At 38.5% G+C, this 25,857-nt stretch overlaps 1 protein-coding gene across 7 annotated transcripts in view; it reads left to right on the top strand.

Annotated features, from left to right (window-relative positions):
- The window catches only part of AP3B1 (adaptor related protein complex 3 subunit beta 1), a 354,279-nt gene that overhangs the window by 190,454 nt on the left and 137,968 nt on the right, over positions 1-25,857 (top strand). For 6 of the 7 annotated variants that reach the window (XM_063127965.1, XM_063127964.1, XM_063127966.1 and 3 more), the window contains 2 exons: positions 20,911-20,986; positions 24,333-24,407. In XM_063127965.1, coding sequence (XP_062984035.1) covers positions 20,911-20,986; positions 24,333-24,407 — 151 coding nt within the window. Of the gene's footprint in view, positions 1-20,910; positions 20,987-21,978; positions 21,998-24,332; positions 24,408-25,857 lie in introns of those variants that run through there. The other variant, XM_063127967.1, reaches the window with a different exon arrangement.

The following is a 25,857-nucleotide window of genomic DNA, read 5'->3' as shown; positions in this document are numbered from 1 at the left end:
TGTTAAATCTCTGTTGCGCAAGCAGTGGGTTCCACTTGAGCAACGGAATTGATGGGACCCACTGCTTGCACAACAGAATCTGTGGGGGCATAAGCACCCCTTTGGATATTGTTCTCTGTCTTAGACTTCTGCCTTTCAGAACCAAGCTCGTGGCTTGCAGTCACTAGTAAGTTCAGCTTAATTCTTAGGGACTCACTCTGAAGTAAATGTGCATAGGGTTATAGCCTTTATCACTAACTTGCTGTTTGTCTTGTCTCCTACAGTAAGTATGCTCTTCTTTGCCATACATTCTTCTACTTTTGTGACATAGATAGTACTCCCTGCTTTCAATCTTCCTTGATATGTCACTTTGAAATAAAATGGAATATAATTAAAAATAAATAAATAAATTTTTATTACATTTAACTCCTGCCTTTTTTCCTCCAAGGAACCCAAGGCGGTGTACATAATCCTCCTCCTCCTCTCCATTTTATCCTCACAACAATAACCCTGCTGAGAGCCTGTGACTGGCCCAAAGTCACCCAGTGGGTTTCCATGGTCGAGTGGGGACTAGAACTCAGATCTCCCGACTCCCAGTCCAACACTTTAGCCACTATACCACACTGGCTCTCAAATATGATCAGATCTTGTGAAATTTCAATGTTCGAATCCTGTCTAAGGCACAAAATGCTAATGAATAGCTCAGAAGTATTTACAATGTGGCTTCTGCTTTACACTTTATTTTCTATCAACATTGAAAAAATTCTAGTTTTGAATGACTGGATGTTTAATTTTATGTGAATTTCATTTCCCAAATAACATTTGATAACTAGCGCTCAAACCATTCAGAAGTGTCACTGGCAAAGATCTTATGATACAGGATTTAGGATTAAACTACAGCTTATGTTAAATGTGTAGTTTGATGTTGGGTTTTGTTTGGCACCTCCCCACAGCTGCTATTTAAAGTTTACATTCAGGATTGGGACTGTAGTGAGCAGGAAGGGTTTTTAAACGTTTTTCTTCCACACACTGGTCTTGACAAAAATCTCTCTCCTCCAAGCTACTGTTGTGTCAAGAGAGAAGCTCCTATTAATGCCATTGGCAGCTTCCTCCTGAAGAGTAGTGGTGGGCAGGGCAAATTTCTTGGGAGGAAATGTTTTTTAAAAGCCCTCTCCTTAACTCCTCCCCATCCACTCCTGGTAGCTGCTGTTTAAAGTTTTTTAAATATAATGCAATACCAAACTATATGTTTAATTTTACATTTAGGTTGCTCCTTAAAAGTTTTATAGGAAGAATGTTTAAAGTGGCCCTATGGTTCCTGTGGTATTGATATGAGAGGAATTATTAATATATTTGATGGCTCAACAAAGAAAGTGGAATTGGAAGATTGTATACGTCAGAATATACCAACAACGCTAATTTTGATTTGCCCTCCAGATGTTTTGGTCTTCAGCTTCCATCAGCCCTGGCCAGCATGCTTAACGGAGAAGAATGCTGCAAATAGTAGTAGAGAACATCTGGAGGGTACCAGGTTGTGGAATGCTGGTCCAAGGACTTGTAGAAATTTGTGCAGGAGGCAATTCCATGTAGTGTTTGTAATCATTTGTTATGCAATCTATATTTGCAGTGTTGTGTTAAGTTGTCTTTTATTTACTAAATAAGATTGCATTACATTCTGTAAATTGAGAAGTGCTGTTAATTGCAATTGTATTGTTTTCAGTAATCTATATGTTTCCTGTGTTTATAGCCAATAAAATATATCCGTGCAAGGATTTAGTTTTGAAATTGTTGAGTTTATAGATAAAGTTGAGAATATTAGCTTTTTTAAAAAAAAAATAATTGTTGCGCACAGCCATTATGAGCATGCAGGAGAATGTTAGTTTATCAAGGCAAAAGCTTATAACACATAGTTTTGGGTTGCTGATGGTTATAGCTAAGAGAAACTTGGTAATTTATTTTCAAAATGGATTAATTTGTTCTAAGTGGGGGGTAGATGCTTCATGTTTGCTGATTCAGAGGATTAATGCCAGCAGATTTCATGTTGCCAAAAAGTTAAGGAGCAAAATGAATGTTGATGCTTCTAAGAAAAAGAATTGATTGACTATGGAGTATGAGATTGCTGTCCTCCCATACTCTACCTTGTATTTCTTTATTTACTGCAGGCCACCACATTCAGAAGAGTTCCCAGCAAGAGTCTGTAAATCCTCTGCATTTGTTAACTGTTGATCTTATTTACTTGCAATCCAATACATAGTAGCTACTTATAAAATATTTTTCCTATAGTGGAACTTACATATTTCACAGATAAATGGCATAGCAGACCTATTATTATTATTATTATTATTTATTTATTTATATAGCACCATCAATGTACATGGTGCTGTACAGAGTAAAACAGTAAATAGCAAGACTCTGCCGCATAGGCTTACAATCTAATAAAATCATAGTAAAACAATAAGGAGGGGAAGAGAATGCAAACAGGCACAGGGTAGGGTAAGCAGGCACAGGGTAGGGTAAAACTAACAGTATAAAGTCTGCACAACATCAAGTTTTAAAAGCTTTAGGAAAAAGAAAAGTTTTTAGTTGAGCTTTAAAAGCTGCGATTGAAGTTGTAGTTCTCAAATGTTCTGGAAGAGCGTTCCAGGCGTAAGGGGCAGCAGAAGAAAATGGACGGAGCCGAGCAAGGGAAGTAGAGGCCCTTGGGCAGGCGAGAAACCTACATCCTAATTTTGTTTTGTTTTGTTTAGGCCACTACCTGAAGTGACTATAATACTTATACTAATCAGTACACTTTCTGTGTTTGACTATTAGTGATATTTCCATGGATTGACAACATAGGCAATCTCTACACCCAGCTATTCATCTCATTAAAATGCTGTATGCTGGTGGAATGCTGTCCCTCTTCTGTGGATTTCTCATGAGATTGAACAAAATCTGAGCATCTTTTGGGAGTGCTGTAATTTTTTTTTAATCGGGCTGATTTCTGGTGACCAGTTGATACTGGATGTGGTAGTGATAGTTACATGTTTGCTTTTGTTTCAGCTGTTTCATTTAGATGCTATTTTATCAGTACATCATTATGAGTAAAGCAAAATCCAAGTTTAACCACAGCAGAATAAATGTTTTAAATAACAGTTTATGTATATTTTATTTATATATCCCATATGAGATGGACGTTGTAAGGCTGTAATGTTTCCAATCATATACTGCTGCTGATTTTCTAAAAGAAAACTATCTAGTTCTGTGATTTTTCTTAATTCACCCAGTTCTGTGACCAAAGACTTCAGAGGTTGTCAATAGAATAAATTATATGGTTTAAGCAGACCTTGAAAGCATGTTTTGCTACAAGTAGCATAAGACTTTGGTTAGAATTGTGGCTGAAGTATGAGATAATTGGGGGAACTGGTTTTGAAGAAACAGATTTAGATGAAGACATAGCTTTTATACAGTGGGCCTGTTTAGACAACACACTAAGCCATGGTTAGGCTGCTAACCCTTTTGCAGCAAATGACTAGTGAGCTTGTATAAACCTTGATTATGTAGCCACTATGGTTAGGAATGGTTCACACAACATGCTAAGTCATGGGTCACACAACACACTATGCCATAATTTTTAGCTCAAAATGCTTAACCACTGTGGTTTAGCATGACGTCCTAACAGGGTCATTAGAAGTTTTCCTCTATATCACTGAAGGCTAAAAGCATATGTATAAAAATAGAATGAAGGCTGGTTCATGCAGTTCAATAGATGCTGTGTGTAAGATTCAGTTTTCTACATGGATGTGACTTCATTGTTAGTAGTCCATAGCTTTCTGATAAATACAACAGATTTTACATTGGTGGCCCATTTCTGAAATTTGAGAATGTACGAAGCCTATAAGAATTCCCCAGATTCACTGCCTATACACTACATATACGAACAACATTATTTAATTTAAATTAAGTTCAGAAACAGAGGGCAGTATCCTATTTAGCACTAGTGTTGACCTAGAAAACCCATCATGCCAGCAAACATAATTAGTGTTGCATTAGAGGTAGCTTCTGCTAGTGCTATATTTTTTAAATTAGTACCAGTGCTGAATAGGATACTGCTCATATATTTGGACCGGCTTCTAGGTCTTTCACATGGCAGAATAACAGGCGAATTTATAACATTAGCATAGTTGTATAGTTGATTCTGAAAATTGATTCTAATTGACTCAGCATTATTGGGGTGATAACTCTGGATTTGACTTCCCACAAGAGTTTGCTGTATTTTGTGGCTAATATCTTTGACAGCACTGCTAGTCCACAGGAATATACTCTGTTGGGCAGGTCATCTAACACAAGATTCACGCAACCCATATGTGAAGCCGAATCCAGATGTTTCCGCAAATGTGTTGACTCTTGCAATATGGAAGTTGTGCTTTGGTACGAACCATGCTACCATGATATTGCAATTGGCCCAATTTGTAGCTTTTTCTAACTTGATGTATGTTCATGGGAGGAATTGGAGAAATTCTAGGATAGGGTGAAATTTCTCTCATCTTTAGTACTAATTAGTGACAAGTTTATACTCTGCTCTTGTATTAATAAAGGACTGTGTGTGCGCACATGTGTCTCTGTGCTAATCCTATGCAATTATTTTACTATAATATTTTGCATAATTAAAATTACATGTTCTACTTCTTTGAGGATAGGTGGGGACGAATTTGAAAGATCATTCTGAATTGAATTACATTAGAAAGTGGAGTGCCTCTACACCAATCTTCTGTATTATGGAGCTTTGACCAGAGTTGAAGACTATAACCAACCTATTCAGTATGCATTGCTTCTAACAAATGTTTGATTGCCAGAATCAATCCAACCATATCAAGAACATAGAGGTGAGTAGCAGGGCTTGTTCACCTGAGGTTAGAATGATATGATGAGAAAGTAATGGTTCAGATGTCTTGATGGGATGGAAAATTGGTTTAATATCTGAGTAGTATTGCTAAAAGTGCCATAAGAGAAGATGTAATCTGATCACTTATCTAAACCAAGAACCACAAGCTTTATATATGATCCTGATACAATTAAAATAGCCCAAACTGATCCTTCACCTAAAGTTTATTTGACTGGAAAATCTGTATGAGGAAACCTATACAATGTTGATGTTTCTTAGGTGAAACTTAACTGATTTTGTAGAAACTAGTAGAATGTTGCTAGCATGACTGTTGATTCAGCACAGACGATCTCTAGTGACATATTAGAACTACTGCTGAAACCAGCAGATGGCTGTCTTGATTTCAAATAAACATGCTCTCTGTGCTCAAACACATTTTACATATCTGCATTCAGTAAAAACCTTTATGTTCCTTATCTTTGGAAACTGTATTTTAGCAGTCAGCATTAAAAATGTTAATAAAATCTTTAATCAAATGTCAAAATTTGAAAACAGAACATACACAACAGATAAGTGCCTCCTGATAGGCACAGTATATGAACATTTGAACAGATGGCAAAATTAAGTAGAATAATGTTCAACTTTACAAATTTGCATTGATAGGATAGGTTCCTGCGAAGCAAAATGCATTTCTAATTTGTTGGAATCTTTTTCCTTAGAAGGGGTATATGTGTGTTGCTAGGAAATATAGTTGGGTAGCAAGCTGTCTTTATTGAATTTTCTAAGTGGCTCCTTTGCTAAGAACTAATCAAAGCTAGTGATTTCAGTACAATACTGAAACAATTCTTTGGTTGTCTGTGAAGGAGACTATTCTGAATTAATCTAAAAACTTATCTCAGCTGCTGGATTTGTAAAGTGTTTTTAGACTTGTTTAATTTAGGTTTGACCAGGCATAACCTCTTTAAAGGTCGTGGAAAGGTGTAGAGATGAATGAGTGAATTTCTTGCAGAGTAGTCCAGCCCTAATACTTAAATTTGATGCATATACTGGTTCATTGGCATGTCTACAGACAGGGCCATCTGTTAGAGTGGCACTGTGCCTCCTACTATAGTGGTTTGCCAGTTTCATTAGGCATACGAGCCAGAAAAGATGAATGGTTTGGATGGAGTAGCCTATAAAATAAGTCCTTAATGAATTTTGAGTTAATAAATTCACATGATGCAATCTGAGTCTCAGACTGTGGCACAATATTAATAAATCGCATAAACTAATTGAAAATGTTTGCCAGTGTTCTGACATGTTGGGGTGGGACAAAGGTGTGGTTCAGAAAAGGTTCTAGTTGGATAAAGACTAGTTCAGTGGTGGGGAACTTGTGGCCCTTGAGATGTTTGACTCTAACTCCCTTCAGCATGGATAATGGTAAGAGATGGGAATTGTAGTCGAACATCTTTGTGAGCCACAGGTTCCTCATCCTTGTCCTAGTGCATTGGTGTATTGGGATTGTCTCCATTGTGCCTCCATGTCCATAGATTAAATGTAGGATGCATAGATAGGGCCTAAGTGAATGGAGTCTAATGTATATATGCCCAGACCAACTTCTTTTTGAAAAATCTTGGAAACAAGCATACAGACTGGGGCTGTGTGCTGGCTTACACACAAACCTGTATACAAATGGTACAACTGACACATGAACATCTGGACCCAAAAGCAGTGCCATTTTTGCATGCCATGGCTTATTGTGTCATTTCAACCCAGGCAGCTAGTGGTGAGGGTTGTTTGAGGGTTAGACAATCCTCATATAACTCATGGCCTGTTTTAAGGTTATTTGTATGTTCTTCTTTGTGGCCTCTGTGCATCACACATATGGGCTCTGCGTCTCTGTGGAGAACTGGCTTGGGAAACTTCTACAACTAACAGTGTTTTTTAGGTCGGAACCCCTCCCCCATGTCCAACAGCACATGTCCCAATGGTGCCTGCCTTTCCCTCAGGCTCTCTTCGACCGCCATAGTGGCAGCCTTGTGAGGGAAGCTTCTCAGTGTGTTTAGAGTAAAAAAAAATTATTCAATGGTTTATTCTATCTTTTTCTCCTTTCTGTTAATTTTTTTCTTCTTAAATTTAACTTTTGCATTTTTATCTATTCTTTTGCTATCGTTAGATCGCCCCTCAGGGGCGTATGGCCTTGTGTGCACCTTTTAGAAAGTGTGCTTGCTGCGGCAGCAAGTTGCCGCCCTCAGACAGGCACATGCTCTGCCTGGGAGATAGACACAGGGTGGAATTGTGTTCTCACTGCCAGGCTTTTTCGAAAGTCAAAACAAACTAGGCATCGTAGGTCTGACAAGTTGAAGGCAATACTTTGGAAGCAGGCATTAGAAGTAATGGGTGATCAAGCTACGCCAATGGCTGCAGAACCGATCGCCCAAGTGACTGAGTTAGTGGGGGAGAGATCCCCAGGACAGTCTGCTGATTTGTCTGACCTCCTGCTTACTCCTGGCTGTTCACTTACTCTTTAAGTAGCAAAAAAAATATCAAAAAAAGGCAAAAGTGACCAAGGGTACATCTGGTGCAGGGATGTAGCCTAAAAAGAAGAAGAAAAAGTTACCTAAAAAACCTCCAGATCCTACTTGAAGGGAGCCATCTGGTACTGGCGGGCCCAGTTGTGTGACTCAGTCTCCACTGAGCGGTCTTCCGACTCCGGGACCATTATCTCTTGATGTCAACAATATGAATGTACAGAGTGTCAATACGGACCCAACGCTTCAGAGTAGAGAGCCTCTACCCCTTTCGTCAGTCCCACAACTTCCACTGTTACTAAGGTCTCCAATTCGAACCATTATGCTACCTAATGGATCAGGTGGGATCCATTAGCAAAGGAGAGATTAGGGATGCCTCACCTCCACTGCCTAGACCACAGCCATTGCCATGGAGATGACCGTGATTGACGTAGAGGATCACCAGACTCTGTTCTCAGCCTTAACAGCTAGGAGCTACGTGGTTTCTTATTACTAATATAGGGATTGCTCCAGACATCAAGATTGGGGCCAGTCATACTCTCCTTGCCATCACCCCATCATGCAGAATGGGTCAGGCACAAGTATCCCAGAGATTATTACAGATTCAGCAGATCACGGTAAGATGACTGCCAGAGAATGACTTCAGCCACGGTGTCGAGACCGCCACTTCTTAGTACCTCCTCCGGTTGCTCATAGTTTTTAAGTTCCTGCTACACAATCAGCTGCCACTCAATTGAGCCAGATATTTCCTATACCAGTATATCATCAGCACTGGGAGAGACAGTTACTACTGTGATTGATCCACCATGGAATCAGTTGCACGGTCTTGCTCAGCACACAGAGCTAATTTTGCGAAATTTGGTTCAGCCAATTACACAAGTAGGGGAAGAAGCGCTGCTGGTTAGGCCAGCTGAGTGACCAATGTCGGATGTCTATTTTTCAGATTCAACCATCCTCCTCATGCCAACCCTCCGTTCTTAGGAGGCAATCTCACCTTCCGAGGACTTAGGTCAGTTCGCTGACCAAATTCTTCATATGGTGCAGGCGCTTGGTTTGTCCACACAGCAGTCAGGAGTTCCTGTGCAAGACCTGATATTTGATGCTGTAACTTCAGAAACATATCTACTGGGAGCCATACCGATGTTGTCTAACCCTCAAATAATTCCTGCTGCCTGGGTTTGCACAACACCGTAAGCTGGCCGCCCAGCTCAATATGACAGCCCCAGCGGGTAAATTAATCCCAGTGGGCTGTTGTGATATGTTAACAGGCCCATTCAGTGGAAATAATAAATTTGGACAAAATTATTTATTTAAAACTTTGTAAACAGTGGAATATTGTGGTACTTTCAAAACTAACGAAGTTTTATGACATAAGCTTTCATCAGATGCATGAATTGTTATCATGAGATCCTTTTGTGTGTATACATATATACAAACACGGGTTGGGGGGTGAGATTGTGAACCATGAGATAGATCATGTGAACCATGAGATAGACCATTGATGATACAGTTCAATGGTTTTAGCTGGGAACTATAGGTAACAATGTGGTATTAGAAAACCGCAGAACAAGATGTTCAACTCTATTACCTGTAGTTTGAATAGACACCAAGTTTTTTCATTTGCATTGCATGCATCAATCTGCTTACTTTTACAAGGCTCTGTTACTGTCGAACAACTGAATGGCCATCGTTAATAAGGTAATTATTACTGCTAGTACTTTCTGCCTTTCAACACTAATATCACGGTTTACAATCCAACACCTCCCCCCACACACACAATTTGTGTGTATGTGTGCAGGCAGACACACATACTTGGAAGTCAGGCTGACACTTCATGCATCTGATGATGTGGACTGTAGTCTATGCCGTAATACATTTGTTAGTCTTTGTCACAGGACACCTTGTTTTTGATGCAAGAAACTTAAGATGGCTGTACCTCTGGAAATTAAAACATTTAAATTAAAAACATGTTTAGAAATCAACAGTTCAGAGCAAATATCCTGATCTTGATGCTCAAGGTGGTAGTACCTAAGTATCTGTTAGGGTCTATTTGGATTATATTTCACTCTTTGGATTTGAAGTATGTTTGGTGATGGGAGACACCAGTGGACTTCAGGTTCATGTACCCCATTCCCCGCACACATCATCACAAGGAAAATTGGGTAGAGCAACTGGGAAATCCAGCTGTATTTCAGTCTGCCATCAAAATTTGTCTAAGTTTTTAAAAACAATCTGCAATGTTGCATTGGGAATAGAAGTCCAGAGTTGCATTGGAAATATGTACCTAGTTGTGTGGAGTTTTGGATTCCAGCCTCTGTAAAGACTAGTCCAGAGCTGTCAAACTTAAATGAGCTAGATGGTCAGACTCACCATCCAATATATGCCTAAGGCCAACAATTTTCACTGAAAAGTTGCCAATTTTGATTGGAAAGAGACAGTGATAGATTCAATGGCTAATGTCTTACAAAGACCCTTCACCATTCAGTCTCATTGTGCTACCCATCAACACCAAGCCTTTCCTTCACAAGCATTATCACTGCCTGCAGCTGCTATCATTGTGGGTCTGAGCATCTCTTATAGCACCCAGCTCTGCACCATTTAAGCCCCTCCTCAAATGCTGCTTGAATAGGGAAACTAATCCTCCCATGCTCAATGCCTCTGTAATCCAAGTCTCCTTCTTGGATTTTCTTCTTGGCTGTAAATACGAGCAAATTGCCTATTCTGCTTTGCTCAAATGTACTGCTTTCACTTATCCCTTTTGTTTATTATTTATTATTTTTATTGTCATTGCTCATTTATTTATTTAATTCTTTTTAATACTGCCTTTCTGCCAAGCCACCCACAGTGGTTTACAATTTTTAAATATTGGAACAAGCAAACAAATGTTACCAAAAAAAACCCTCCCTCCCCCCCCCCCCCCAAATTAAACATATCAATTAAAGGTTTCTTCAGGAGCGGTTTCCTGGGCTTGGCTTCTCCTCTTCTACCTTTTAACTCAGGACATGCAGACCTTAAGTAGCCCCAGTGAAGGTTAGGAGGGGCTGCCCCAACAGTCTTCTCAGGCTGTTAATGGTCCTTTCAGGAGCTGATGGCATGAGCTCCCTGGCCTGGGCTTCTATATTCCTTTACATACTGTGAATAAGTATTCACAATACTAATTTGAAAAGAATAAAGAGTTTGAGTCATTCCATATCAGCCTGTTGCCCTATCAGATGTTAATATGATTGCCTTTTATGCTTTAATTATTCTGGATTTTTTATTATTATTATTGTTGTTAGCCACCTTGAAAATCATTTTTAGTGGAAAAGGAGGATATAACTAATAAAATAGCTCTGATAATGATACAGTAACTTGCATAGAAGAGATCACTTTGGGTATCCTAAAGGGCCTTATGCGACAGACATTTAGTCCTTGAATTTGACAGGTTTGAACTAGACAAATTTGTCCCATTTACAAGTTTTTCTGGGGAGAACATATCTTAACTTTTCTGTGTGGATGGTTACCTAATAGAAACTAACTTGGGTAAATTCTTGTCCTGGTACGAGAAAGGTAATTTGTAAATATCTTGCATGTAGTAAGCAGTTTTTAAATGCATATTTGTTGGGAGGCATAATAGCTTTCTAATCCTACAGAATGAGAAATAGTGATACCTTTTCTTGAACCAGATACTAATTTCAAGTATTCTGTGCAAACTTTGGACAGACACAGTCCTCTTCAGACACGGACGTTCACTGCAAATATAACATCAGCTAAGTATATTTAAACATGCTGTTATATGGAAGCGCTGTTGGTTACTTATGATTAGCTGTCAACCTGTTAATTGGCTGAGTGATGGCCAATAATGGAATATAATAACTTCTCCTATTAATGATGAAGAATGTCTGAGATAGTAATCCTTCACCTGTACCATATCCCATTAACTAAGAATTTTTAAGTTGCTCTGTTCCCCACTCTCCATACAACAACCTGATCCATGAAAACTCTTCTGAGTAAGAAATTATAATTTGAATGTTTGGGTTCTGTTTCCAAATTGCTGATTTTAGTATTTATCTCTTAATCAACAAGTTACAGCTTTACTGTTTGTATCTCTTCCCCACTCTTCTTTTTGGGGGGGAGCATTGCTATGGTTCTCCTCCTCCTGACGGAGGCTCTGTGCATTGAATTGGCTGAATTCATGTCTGAATGTAGCATGTTTTCTGCAGGTTTGTTTGTTAACCGTGCGGTGTGGTTTATTTTCAAGCCACCTTGAGAATCCATAGCTTGTTGTCGGATTGTTCAGGGTGGTTAACAAGCCACATTGCCTGTTTAATGAGCATCCCCGCTAAAAACAACAACACGATAACCCACCCTGTGGAAAATGCGCTGTGTTCAGACTTCATGCACCATCATAACCCATGGTTCAACAACAACCTTCATTGGGTGTGTTAGTGTCTGGTAATAGAAATTCAGTAGGTATAGCTTTCCTTGACACTCAAATCTCCATTGGGGAAAAGCAGACCTGCTGAACCTCTACCTGTGAATCACACGCTAACCCATGTTGATTTATTTTCCAGAACAACCCATGAGGAGCTAACATGCTGTCTGTAGGATGCAGAACTTCTAATGGGTGTCTTGTTCAAAGTTGGGCAATCAATTCTCTTCATGAAGCAGTAAATATTGTGATCTGTCATGTTTGGACATACGTTTTTCTTTTACAACATTATCATAGAATCATAGAATAGCAGAGTTGGAAGGGGCCTACAAGGCCATCGAGTCCAACCTTGAGAGCGCCTTCTCCCTTACCAACCTGCCCGGTCACTGAGGTCATCCGAAGGCCTGCTCCTGGTGGTTCCACCTAGATCCATCCTCCGATTGGAATCCACCAGGGGAAGAGCCTTCAGCGTGGTGGCGCCCCTCCTGTGGAATTCCCTGCCTCTGGAGGTCAGGCAGGCTCCAACCTTGTACTCCTTTCGGCGCCTCCTGAAAACATCTTTATTCCAAGAAGCCTTTCTTTAACATGCAGCCTTGGATTTCTGTGTTGTTGTTGTTTTGCTTCTTTTAAAATTTTGTTTTAACTGTTTTATTCTGTTTTTATTTTCATTTTACCTTGTACACCGCTCCGAAATTTTTTCAATGAGGAGCGGTATATAAATATTCTAAATAAATAAATAAATAAACCCCCTGATGGCTTTAATTTTTCCACATTTCAGTACAGTCTCCCTACACACCACTGTTCCTCCTTTTAATATATTGCAAACAAATATTTTAACTTCGTTTTTGGTCAAGCATCATTTAATAGTTCATTGTTAAATAGGATGTGTGTGTAAAAAAAAGAGAGGGGAAAGAAGCGACCACCACTGCTGATTTTACTTTTACCAATAAGTGGTTGTCCAGTTAAAGGTTTTTGCCTTATTTATATTTTTTGGAGCTTGATCTAGACAAGGCAGAAGTACTATTAGTTGTGGATTCTTGTACTTGTGGAATAGATGTTCAGCCTGTCTTGGGCAGGGTTGTATTCCTCTTGAACCAGCATGTTTTCAGGTTGGGAGTATTCCTAGATTTGCACCTACTCAATGCCAAAAATGCCTTCTTTGAACTTTGCCCTGTATACTACCCTGTTTCCCCGAAAGTAAGACATCCCCCGAAAATAAGGCCTACTTCCAGTTTTGCCTCTCGCTGTAATATAAGGCATCCCCCCGAAAATAAGACCTTTTTTTTTGTTCAACAATAAATGTGTACCGTATTCTTCTTCATGGAAAAATAAGACATCCCCTGAAAATAAGACCTAGCGCATCTTTGGGAGCAAAAATTAATATAAGACACTGTCTTATTTTCGGGGAAACAGGGTAGCTGTACTCGTTTGTGGAAAAGCTAGTTCTGGTTTCAGATATTTATGCGATAGTCACTACCAGATTAGATTAAGATAATGTGCTCTATCTTGCACTTGAAACCAAATTGAGAGCTTTAGTTGGTTCAGAATATGACTGCTGGGATTTTGACTGGAGCCAGGAAAGTGGATAACATTTCACAGATTTTTTATTTGCTTCACTGTTTACCAATTTCTTTCCAGGCTCAATTCAAGGTGATGGTTTGACTTTTAGGCTGCAACAACTATACCACTTGCCTGGAAGTAAATCCCATTGAATTCAGTGGACTTACAGTACTTCTGAGCAGACAAGTATAGGATTGCACTGTTAAAATCTTAAATGTCCTAGGACAAAGGTAACTTAAGAAATGCCTTCTCTCATATGTACCTGTCTAGGATCTCTGTTGCTTCAGAAGCCTTTCTCCCATTCCCCCTGTTGTTTAATGCATGACAGGTGAGCACCATAGATGAGGCCTTTTTGGTAATGGTATCCAGAATTTGGAAGAGCCTTCTTAGAAAAGTATACCCGGTTCCAAACTTTTCCTTCCATAGGATTTTTAGAATATTACTTTTAAGGATGTACTGCTGCTTTTATCTGTTTGCTGTTTTGTTCTTAGGTTGTTACTGTGTGTTTTAATATTTATAAGCTTCTTTATATTTTATAGAGAAATATAATAAATGAAATTAATTTGATAGGATGGTTGATATATAGTACAGTAATGCAGAGTCACACCACAAGATGTCACTCAAACAGCTATGGTATAAAGTGGTGGCAGTAAATGAGATTTGAGGCTTGAAACGTTTTTGCACATTCTGAATAGCTTTTGAATATGCACTCGCTGGAGCATATTACAAGCCTAAAAAAACATTAATCATATCTTAGAATTATAAAATTATGCTTTGTTTATTCAAGGTAGCGTTGCTTTCACTAAACTATATACTTTTATAGAAAAAGAAACTTTTTCCTGCATTAATAAAACATTAAATATATTGGATTGTGGGACAATGGGTAGTATCCAATGATGTCATTCCACTAACACAAATTACATCACGCTAGCATAAGGGACCTGTAGCACAATGCCAATAGTGTTAGCCTGTGGGATGAAGAATTCAGTTGCTAATGCTTTTGTTGTTGCACTAGAGCTCTAGTGGAATGCAATTTGCATTAGCAGAATGCCATCACTGGGTATTATCCAATATTTTTAGTTCAGTATGTGTAGTAGACTTAACTAACATTGCTACTCCAGTGCTGTCATTAGAAGAGACCCTGTTCTTGTGTGGCATTCTATGACATGCCTGAACTATAGAACAGGGATTTAGGTAAATCAATTATTTTAAATGGACTCAGGTGTTCCTGTGCAGGATTAGACTAGTCTATAAAATTTAAATGGCTACTTTGAGATAGGACATTCATAGAAAGATTAGCTTGGTGCAGATATAACACTGCCAATGTCTTAATCGTTGTTGTTGCTAATTAATTACATTTCTATACTGCCCCATTGCCAAAGTTCTCTGTGCAGTTTACAAAAGGTGACATTAAAAACAATATAAAAAATTTAAAAACATAAAACAGACAGTATACACAAAGACAACACGTCTAAAAACAACTTTGAGCTGTCGGCCAAACCTAAAAACAGATCTGGGAACAAATACAAAACTCAGATATGCTGCTAAATGCCTGGGAAAAGAGAAAAGTCTTAACCTGGCTCCGAAAAGATAGCAATGTTGGCACCATCAGGAAGATTATTCTAGAATTGGGGCGCCAGCACCGAAAAGGCCCTCTTATACACAAGTACATGGTTATTGCTAACAAGGATTTGCTGAGTGATTTCACCATATTTCATGGTATAGCATTTGAAAAATGGTATTAAAATTATTTTAAAATGTAAATTTATTTATGTTAGGTTCATGTAGGCTATTGTTTAAGGGCAAACCCTCACAACAGCTTCCAACATAAAAAAAACACAAAGTACATAATCAATATATCAAAGATCACCAGGATCACCATAAAAACAGTAGTAGCAAACCATAATAATCAAATACGTAAAACAACATTCATACTATCATAATTTCATTTTAAAATCCAATAAAACCATTAGGCTATTTCAGCAGCAATTCAGCGGTAGCATCATAACAGACTTTTAAGAACAAGTGACTTGAACAGGTAAGTCTTTAATGCCTGTTTCTAGACCTTTATAGATGGGCCACGTAAACCTTAGTTGGAATAGAATTCGATAAAACATGAGGTCACTGAGAAGGCCCTATCCCTCATGCCTGCCATTTTAATTGATTTCACTGTCAGGCACATCTCAAGACACAGACAGTTTGTTTAAGGTGAAGGTCCCAGACCATTCATGGCTTTAAAGGTCAATATCAGTACTTTGTAGCCAACCTAGAACTGTAGTGATAACCAGTGCATCTGGTCCAATATTTGTGTCACATGCTGCAGCTGACCTGTCCTTAACAACATCTGAATGGCCACATCCTGTACCAGTTGAAGTTTCAAAAACGTTTTCGAAACTGCCCCATGTAGAGTGCATTCGGCTGGTTTAGTTTGGCTGTAACTGGTGCATGGGTAACTGAGGCTATGTCCATGTCCACCTTTTCTAGATAGCCTAAGCTGGTAAAAGCTACTCTTAGTCACCATCGTAATGGATAGTGCAAGACCGGGTGGGGTGGGGGTGGAACCCCCACACTACGAATTTGGTTCTTCAGGGGGAGGGAAATAACATCCAAGACCAAGTGCATCTAGATTGGCTGGTTTCCCCACTACCAGAATCTCTATCTTGGATTAAACTTCAGCTTTTTGCCTTCATCTGCCCTAAAACTGCCTCTCAGTTTTAGGGCAGATGCCTCTCAGTTTTAGGGCAGATCAGTTCAAGAGTTCTATATCCTCCCTGGGATGAGCAGATGGGAACAAGAGCATATTGGTAACCCTTCATTCCATTCCATTCTGTTGTTGTTGTTGTTTTATTTTAGGCAATATTAAAGACTGCATTCATGTAAAATATTATAAATTGTGGTCCATGTCCTGACTGAATATCATTGATTGTTTTATGAAAAGTACCTTTAATAAAGCTAGATAGTGTTTGGTTTACTGGGAGAGGATATAGGCTAAACAACTTGGTAATTTGATCAACAGATGTACAGGGCACAAAGAAAGAAACCGTAATAAAAATGCTTTAAGCAGTGGTTCAACTTGTCAGAGGCTCTGGCTCTTTGTGGCTAGTTTGAGATCTAAATCCTTTGGAATATTACTAGTTTCTGATCCTGGCTTCAGCATACTTTAAATTGCATTGGACTCTGAATATCCAGTGCAACACTACTGCTAATGTAAATTATGTTGTGCTAGCATAAGCGACTCTAGCGCAATGCTAATAGCACTTGCTTGCACAAGGTTCCTCTGGAAAATCCATTGGGTGAGCAAGAGTTATTGGTCTTGTGCTAAATTAGCAGTAGTGTTTCATTGAATACTGTTCCATATCTTGTTCTCCCATAGTCACCTGTCATCTCTAACTCTGCACATAGCATCTTTCTGAAATTCAAAATACTTTCCAGTCTTGTGTAAACTAGTTCTTAAACTAAGATAAACTGTACTTTTCCATTAGTTTGGCCTGTGTGTGGTATATCAAAGTAGTTTTTCTAAAGAGCCTAGAAAACTGGGGTGAGGGTGGAATCATGTAATTTCAAATTGATTTTTAGAATCCAGCATGAATTGGAATGAGGGATCTGTTTTATGTTACTTCATCTTTACAGCTATATAAAATTCCTGGTATGTTTCCTAATGATTCTTGTTGAGAAGCTAAAGCAAGCAATATGATAAGAGTGAAAAGTATTTGCTGTATGTTTTGTTTGTTGAAGTTGGCTGGTAAGATGTGTTTTCGTAAGGAAATGACCTTTGATATAGTACACATTTTCTTCAAGTGAAGGGAGTGGGTATCCTGTTACCTAATATGTTTTTAAATCATACTGCAATCTTGATACTGCTAAGTAGGTTTGGTTACCAGAGTGCTGATTTCTTGTTTCTAAGTGTGGAAGAATGGAGCACGAACCTTCTTTGTTGGGTAAAATCAGTGGGGCTGCTTGCAACATTAAACTTATTCTTGAAAAAGCAGACACCCTCCAAGTTACGCTAAAACCAGAGCCTAGTATAGAAGAGAGCAGGATTACTAGTACTTCTGCTGATCCACATGAAGAAAATATTATTTTGTAAGTATTATCATTTTCAGTGAACTTGCTCTTCTCTTTTCTTGTGATGGCTACTTTTCATACAGTAGGTCCAGATTAACCTTGTGCCCTCCAAATGTTTTGGACTTGAGCTCATATCAACCCTGGGCAGCATGGCCCATGGTCCGGAATGCTGGTAGTACAAAATATATGGAGGCAAGCTGAGGAAGACTAGACTATGGCCTAATCTACACCAAGCAGAATATTGCACTATGAAAGCATATATGGTATGTATATGGCCCCAACTGTTGTCAGTGCACTTCAGTACCTCTATAAAGCAGTAGTGAAGCTCCTGACTTTTATACTCCACTTTCATACTGCTTTTATAGTGCAATATTCTGCTTGGTGTAGGTTAGGCCACTGTCATACTGAAAATGGTATACAGTTTAATTAACCTGAGCTAGACAAGTGTATTGTAGTATATGTTGTATTACTCATTGAAAAACAACTGCTTTTTTATTTACTAGTGTATCTTACCAGGAGGCTTGTTATCTGTATTGGCTACTGCCATATTTCCCAACCCCATGCCTTCCATATGTTTTAGATTACAGTTTCCATCATTCCTGATCACTGGCCATACTCACTGGAGCTGATAGGATTCGAAGTCCAAAACATCTAGAGGGCATCATGTCGGGGAAGGCTGGGCTAGTTTATTGAAATTCCCTTTTACTGACTAAACTTTATTTTTTTCTATAGTCAAGTGCTTAAGTTAGAAGTAAAATAATAATCATGTGCTGGTATTCACATTTATAAAATATGCCTTCTGTTGTTTTTTTTAAAAAGTAGAGAAATGCTACCATTTTTTTATGACTTGAACATTCTTCTGGTTTGTGTTTCTTAGTTCACACATTTAACAACATATTTATGAAGAATTTTAAGGGATAATAGCAAACTGGCCTCCCTAGAATGTGTAGCATTTGTTGATCTAAATCAGGGGTGTCAAGCCTCAGGCTGGTGAGCCAAATCTGGCTAACTGGGGGTTCCCCAAATGGCCATGCCCCCTTTCCTTCGCCCCATCCCTTCCTCCCAACTTCTGTTTTTTTGTGATTTCCCTGTTTTGCACAGTTTTTTCTCATTCCAGATGGTTGAAACACCTTTCCTAAAGCTTAGTTACTGGCAGAAAGAACTTTAAGCTGGTATTTTTGGGTCTGTCCCTTTTGCCTTTGGCTCCATCCACCACTGTCCCCCGAACCTTTTCATACTAATTTGAGCTTTGTGCTATAAGAGGTTTGACACCCTTGATATAAATATAACTGCAGAATATGATTTGATTTGGGATAGTGCCTGGAATGCTGTGTTTCCAAAGTGGCTAGGATCCTAAAAACCATATACCGTTCTTAAAAAATGTGAGACTTCTTGATATGTTAAGAATATGTCATGGGATCTTTCTGTCAAAATGAGCAGACAATAAAAAACAAAAACAAAACTAATGAAGTCCTTGATCTCTAACAGTGCAATGCTATAACTTGTCTAGGTATTTTTAAATGAAACCTTTTATCTTCATCAGGGATAAGCAACCTCATGACCATGGGTCAAATCCAGCCCTCTGTGTTTCCCCAGATGGCATGCCCATTTTCCCCAACTACCAATTGTTTGTTGGTTTCCTGGATTTTAAACAATATCTTTCCCATTTTAAGAGGTTGTAATGTATCTCTTAAGACTTAGCTACTGACAGTAAGAACTTTAAGCTAAATATTCTGGGGTGTGTGTGTATTACTGGTCCCATCTCCTTTGCTTTCAGCCCCACTCACCACTAGATTGTGGCCCCCAACAGCTTCTCTGAAACTGAATTTTACCCTTGGGCTAAAAGAGGTTCCCCACCCCTGATATAGCTCTTTTCCTGTCAGGCTTTTTGCCTGGTTTCGGCATCAAATTGTCTTGGTCACCCTAGTTGGGTAACTTGCACCAGTAGCTGGACAGGGGGAGTGTAACCCTTTTGATTTCCTGGATGTTTCAGTGGAATTTCATACTATCCACCATGGTGTCTTTATGGAGCACCTTATGGGAATGGTCATAAGAGGGTGCTGTGTTGAGCTGTTTTTGCCCATTCCTTACAGGAAGGACCCAGAAGGTGGTGCTGGGGCGCTCCTGCTCTTGCTGCTTGGCCTGGGGATTCCACAAGGTTCCAGCTGGTCTCCCATGCTGTTCAGCATCTATATGAAACACTTGGGTTAAGTAATTGGGTGTAGGGTCAGATTTGGGCTGTAGAGTTATCAATATGATACCCAGCTCTCTCTCTTTCATTTTTATCTGGTCTTAGGGAAGTGTTGGAATCCTTGAACTGTTGTCAGCTGTTACCAGTTTTGTGATTTGGGAGTGTTTCTCAATATAGTGCTTTTGCTGGATGCGTAGGTAGTTTAAGAGGGGAAGGGTGTTTTTTGTTTGCTATGGGTGGATTTAATGTTGTTCCCTTCTAGTTTTCTTTACAGGTTGCTAATCTGTGTTTATATGTTTGTTTTACATTTTTAAAACCTTTTTTGTACATTGTAATTGTTTTAAAGATGTTTGCTTTGTGAGTCATTTGGAGTCCACTTAGTGGGGAGGGGGAGGAGGAGCAGGGTTAACATTTTAAATAAATGAATATGTATATTCAGGTGTTAGTCCAAATGAGTTCAGTGGGATTTACTCCCAGGTACGTAAGTGTGTATAGAATTGCAGCCTGAAGTAACTCTTGGATCTTGGCCGGTATTAAGAAAAAATTGTACTTGATTTGAACAGGGGGGAACAGCTTTCTTCCCCCAGTGAAGGACTTGACTTCCTTTTCTCACTCTTCTCTCTTCCCTGTCCCTGTTTTCCTTCTATTAATGTGCGAGTGTGCAGCAGGGCAAGTATCTGAACATTCATTCACCTTAACTACTGTTAGAACATATTTTCAACATTCTTTCTGTTAATATGAAGAGAGAAGGCTTCCTCAATATTGTTCTGTGTAAACTACAGCTATCTGAATGTGCAGAAGTAGAAAATTACTGGAGTTATGTACACAATTACCACAATGAGGCAATTTGTCATTTCTTTCCAGTTTACTTTGGAAACATTGTAAAAATCAAGCCAATCCTTGTCTGGAAACTAGGTCCCTAGCACCAACATGTTCTGATATTGTTGTGTGTGTGCTTTGATTTACATAGTCACATTCTGTAAAATCAATAACAATTAAAGTTCAAAAAGTAACCAGTTGTTAGTACATGTATTGAAGGTTTAAATTATTGCAATAGCTAGATCCCAATAACCTTTTGACCCTATATTAATACTTAACTTTCAAACCCCTTTATTTGTATTTATATCTTTTAACTTTGATTTCCTCCAGGATGGTAGCTATATTCCCCAATAGTTGGATCCCAGCATCCCACTTTCTTTAGGCAAATACCAGTACTATTACAAAATTTGAAATATGAGACACATTGGAACATTTTTGGGGATTTCCTTTTTAATTCACAATCAGGTTGTGTTACCAATGACTTACATACCAGTTTTCTCTTCCTTTGTAGAAATGAAGATCTGAAGCACATGTTGGAAAGCAACAAAGATTCTGCTAAGCTGGATGCAATGAAGAGGATTGTTGGGGTATTTTAATTTTTAAAATGTGTACTGTTGACAACTCTGAATGTTTATTTCTTTACATTTTTAACACACACACATGTCTTAAACTCGCTAGGTTTATTTTGAAAGTGGTGAAGGTTTTAAAAGTAGCTATTGACTCAGCTTTAATTTCTTCAAGAAAATAGTGTGCGTGTGTTTGTGTGTGTGTGTGTATATATATATATATGTGTGTGTGTGTGTGTGTGTGTGTATGTATGTACCTTGTGGACACAGTATAGTTAACACAACAAACTGTTAGTCGACAGTCAGATGGCAGGTAAAGTGGACATATGTTTGTGTAGCTTGAGCTCCTTAGCTTTGTATATATTTCAAATGTTTCTTCTTGATTGCACTTCTGTGGGTTTTTTTAATGTTTGTTTTCATTGACAACAAATGGGTTGTCATGCCTCAGTAGGTGTGCTCTTTGCAGTATTCCCGCCACTTCCACTTTTACTGCACAACTTTAAATCTTAAACCCAAGATTGGCTCCTTTGTAGTTTGTGGAGCATTGTTTATTGTTAGTTAATTATTGGCTTATTAAGCCCCTAAACAACTCAGCTGCCTGGGTTTGCACATCATGCTCCCCAGCCTGTGAAGTAGCTAATTGTGGGTTATGTGGTAAAGACAGGGGCACAAAAGAGGTGGGTGATGTGCGTGCAGCAAGGCTGCACCCCCAGCTTGTGCACATTACCCCATCTGTTTTTAAACCAATGTGTTGTCATTATGTGTGAACAGGCTAATTGTATTGAATATTGGGGACATATGGCAGCATGGGTCCAGTCACAGCTGTCTTATTTTACTTAGGTACATCCAGTGGACACCAGAATAGCAGACATCACCACCTCTACTCCAAGCTGTATCGAAAACTGCTTCTGAAACTACTCTCAGTTTCAAAAGCAATCTGCCTTGTAGCATGAGGTGCTGCTGTTCAAGAAAAATAAGGCAAAAGCATCCTTTGGCATGTAGACCTAGACACAATTAACCCTTAGTCCACAAGTCAGTTTAATATCCTTGCATGTGTATACGGAGAGCCAAACAATTTAAAAAACAAACATTTATTAAGTACAGTTAAACCAAGGGAAGACAATGAACTGAACAAACAGTTCAACCTAAGAACCCCCTAAAATCCTGTCCCAAAGCTAACTTGGGGGAGGAATTGGAGCTGATATCATGGAAACTCATGTGGCTTGCATGACCAAAGGAACATAATGCAAATTTAGTTTGTATAAAGGTGATATTTAGTTGCAAATAAATATTTTATTATAGTTAGTTGACATGCTTGTTCAGGAAAAAACATGAATTTCAAAATAGAAAGTTGGTTTAGATCAGTAATTTAAATCTTTTCTCTATTTGGTGTGTGTGTGTATGTTTGAAATCTTGATTTACCGTATTTCTTCGATTCTAAGACACACTTCCCCCCCCATATAAACATCTCTAAAAATGGGGTGCAACTTAGAATCGCGGATGCGTTTATTATTTCTTAGAATCAAAGCTTTTTTTCTGTTGGTGGTATTGAAATTAGTGTGCGTCTTACAATCGATGACTTCTTAGAATCAAAGAAATACGGTAAGTCAAACCACCATGCTAGATCCTGAAAGCAGATAATTAACTGTGAGTGCATGTTATAAGACTCCTTGATATCTCTTATTATATTATCAGCTTTTAATGTGATGAAGCTAAAGGTATAATCTGCACTATAGATTCTACACTCAAGCTACTAAAGCTGGGTTGAGCAGCTGTATTGCTGTTTGCAAAGGGTAACACTGGCTACATGTAGCCGATATGTGATGTTGAGAACTGCAACAAGTTAGCAAGGAAGCTTGCATACTCTAAAAGCATTATGCCTGTTTTATGCAATATACAAGACCGGAGCTTTTAACACACAGGCTATTTAAAGCTGCTAAATTGAAATGATATCTTAGTCTTTGAAAGACCCATTATGTTCTCTTGGGTTAATGAGCCATGAACAAAGGAGGATTTACACTGATCATTATGACTTAATGAGACAAAATACACCTTTAAAAGATCCTAAATACATATTTACATGGTACACTGCAGCTATTATGGTTGGTCAGTTAAATAATGCAAGTTACACGTGTGAATTTCCATGATACATTTTTTTTAAAAATGGTGATATTTTAAATATTAAATAAAATAGAATGATGTATTTTAGACCAAATGTGCCTGAAACTTTTTTCACACACTGTAGTATTAAATCCATTAGTCTAAGTAGCCTAGCAGTATTAGTGTGGTATTTATGATCTCTAGAAATAGTTTGTTTTCCAGAATAATTATCAGAACAACATTTATAGAATGCTTATCCTTCTAAAGGCTGGAGAACCTAGCAAGGAAACAGATTGTGACCAGCAACTTTGAGGGGACACAGCATTATTCTGATATACACAACCTTCCACCTGTGTATATTACATTCTTGCTCAATAGCTACACAAAACTGCTTGTTTGTTAATATTTGGTACTCTTTTCAGATCTTAAAATGTTATATATTGCCCACATTACCAAATGCTTTTCTTTGATCATTTTGAAATGATATGGCAATTTTTTTCATAATTTTGCTCCTGTAAATTAGAAGATATTTCTTGCAAAAGCTTAGAATTTAGGATTTCTTTTTAGTGTAGCTATCTAGCAGCAACGGGGAATCCTTTTCAGCTCGAGGGCTGAATTGGTCTAGGACATCAGGAGCCAGAAGACAGTAGGACCCCTGCCCAATGTGGGTCTATGTAATGCTGGCATGCACCCCTTCCCATTTTCTCACTCTTATCATCCACACCCCATTCCTTTGTATAGGGAAGGGGTGCATGTCAGCAGTAGATAGATCCACATTGGACAGGGGCTGCATTCACTTATGACTTATAGCTCCTGACATTTGGCCTTCAGGCTGAAAATGATTCCCCACTGCTGCTATATAGCTGAAATATAGCACATACACTCTTTTCCTAGTCCTGCCTCCTCAGCTGATCCATGCATATTAGCAATGGGGAGAGATATTTTCCCTGCTCTGCCCAGTGCTGACCAGGGAAATTGTGTTATCTTCGATTTGCTGCTGATTAGAGATAAGCCCTTTCCCCTCTCTCAATGCTGGAGCTGGAGAAAGAGTGGGGCATGGGGAAGAAGATTAGCAGAGCGGGTGGGGAATGGAATGCTTATTTGGAGATTCCCCATGCTAAATACTATGTTACCAATGATTTTTTAAAAACAGACTTAACAATAAGAGGCTTTAAGAATTTGAAATTTGCAGTATCATAGTAACAGCATAATGGTTTTATTTGAAAATAGCATGTTATCGTAAATATGTTTCATTTCTTGTTTTAAGATGATTGCCAAAGGGAAAAATGCATCTGAATTGTTTCCTGCTGTAGTGAAGAATGTAGCAAGTAAAAATATTGAGGTATGGTAACAAATCTTATTCTGCTATTTTTAAATGCCACTTTTAAACCTTCCAACTTCAGCCCATAAAATTGCTTTTTCTCAAAGTTCATCACAGTTTACTTCCAGTTAAACATGTTTAGGAATATGAAGTGAACTGAATTAGGAGCTTCTTATGGTGTGGTGTTCTTTAAATTTTTTGTAAATTGCACAGTGGTGAAACACTTGCTAGTCGGGTAAACAGTGTGTTGGATAGCAACTGAACTTATTTCCAACATGTAGGGTTGGATCTAAAGAACAGTGAGCACAAGAAAATAATCTGTGGTGCTGTTCCACAAGCATTAGTAGAAGACTTTACACAGTGTTGTAGTAGGTACATTTTTATAGCAGTCTTCATGTTTCCGTGGCTTTCACTCTTGCACAATGGTCTAGTAATAGGTATAAAATAGGAGATGCCTTGTGCATATTGAAGGCCACCTTTGGTTCCAGCCAATTTTAAGATGTGAAGTCCCATATCTAACATTTGCAAATATTCCACTATCTTCCTCTTTAATTGATCATTGTAGATAAATGTGGGTTGTGTGATTGAAAGTGGTTTTTTATGGCCATTCTTGTATTCCTATCCCTGAAAATCAGGGAGAAAGCATTTTCTTAATTAGAAAGAGTTATCTGTACCTATATGTTGGAAAATTAACTCAAAATAAAAGTGTTTGGTTAATGTACCACAACATCAGTTTTGGTCAAACTCTTATTCTGTACCAGTCCATTTTTCTGTTCATGTTTTATTCCCTTAACCATACTCTTCTCAAAGATACTAAAGTGAATCTTTATTATTTGATACACACTGTATCTAGATATGCTTGTAATAGTTAATGGAATGTGCTGATATGTAAGTATTATATTATTTATGTATGTGTATAACATGTTGGACTAAAAGTCATATAATATTCAGCCAGCATGGCCATTGACCATGCTGGCTATTTATTTATTTATTACATTTCTATACCGCCCAATAGCCAGAGCTCTCTGGGTGGTTCACAAAAATTGAACACTAGAGATGATGGGAGCAGTTATCCAGCAACGGATTGGGGGAGGTTGCAGTAGGTGCTGCACAGTTCTACAGCCATTTCATTTTGCAAACATGAAGCTACTTCTAATCACTTTTCATCTTCAGCTAAGGAAGATGATAAGATCTGTTTCTTCCTGACTGTGAGCTATAGAGAGTATATTTGCTTTTTAAATGGGGGAACGCACGCGCGCACACACACACACACTCTATGTAAAATTCTTTGGGGAAGAAGCCCGGCTACCTGATCAGCAATTTCAGGTAAAGTTGGTGGTTCAAAACACTACAAAACTACTGCAAAATCTTTGACATAGCGTTTGAGTGAAAATGGCAATGTTGTTCTTTGGTTGCTCAGTAGTATATCAGTTATACATTTGTGTGTATGGTGTGTGCAAAATGTGGAGTT

This window comes from Elgaria multicarinata, chromosome 6 (genome assembly GCF_023053635.1).
Source record: "Elgaria multicarinata webbii isolate HBS135686 ecotype San Diego chromosome 6, rElgMul1.1.pri, whole genome shotgun sequence".
Lineage (NCBI taxonomy): Eukaryota > Metazoa > Chordata > Lepidosauria > Squamata > Anguidae > Elgaria > Elgaria multicarinata.
The sequence above is the reverse complement of the archived record's forward strand: the minus strand, read 5'-3'. Positions and strand labels throughout refer to the sequence as shown.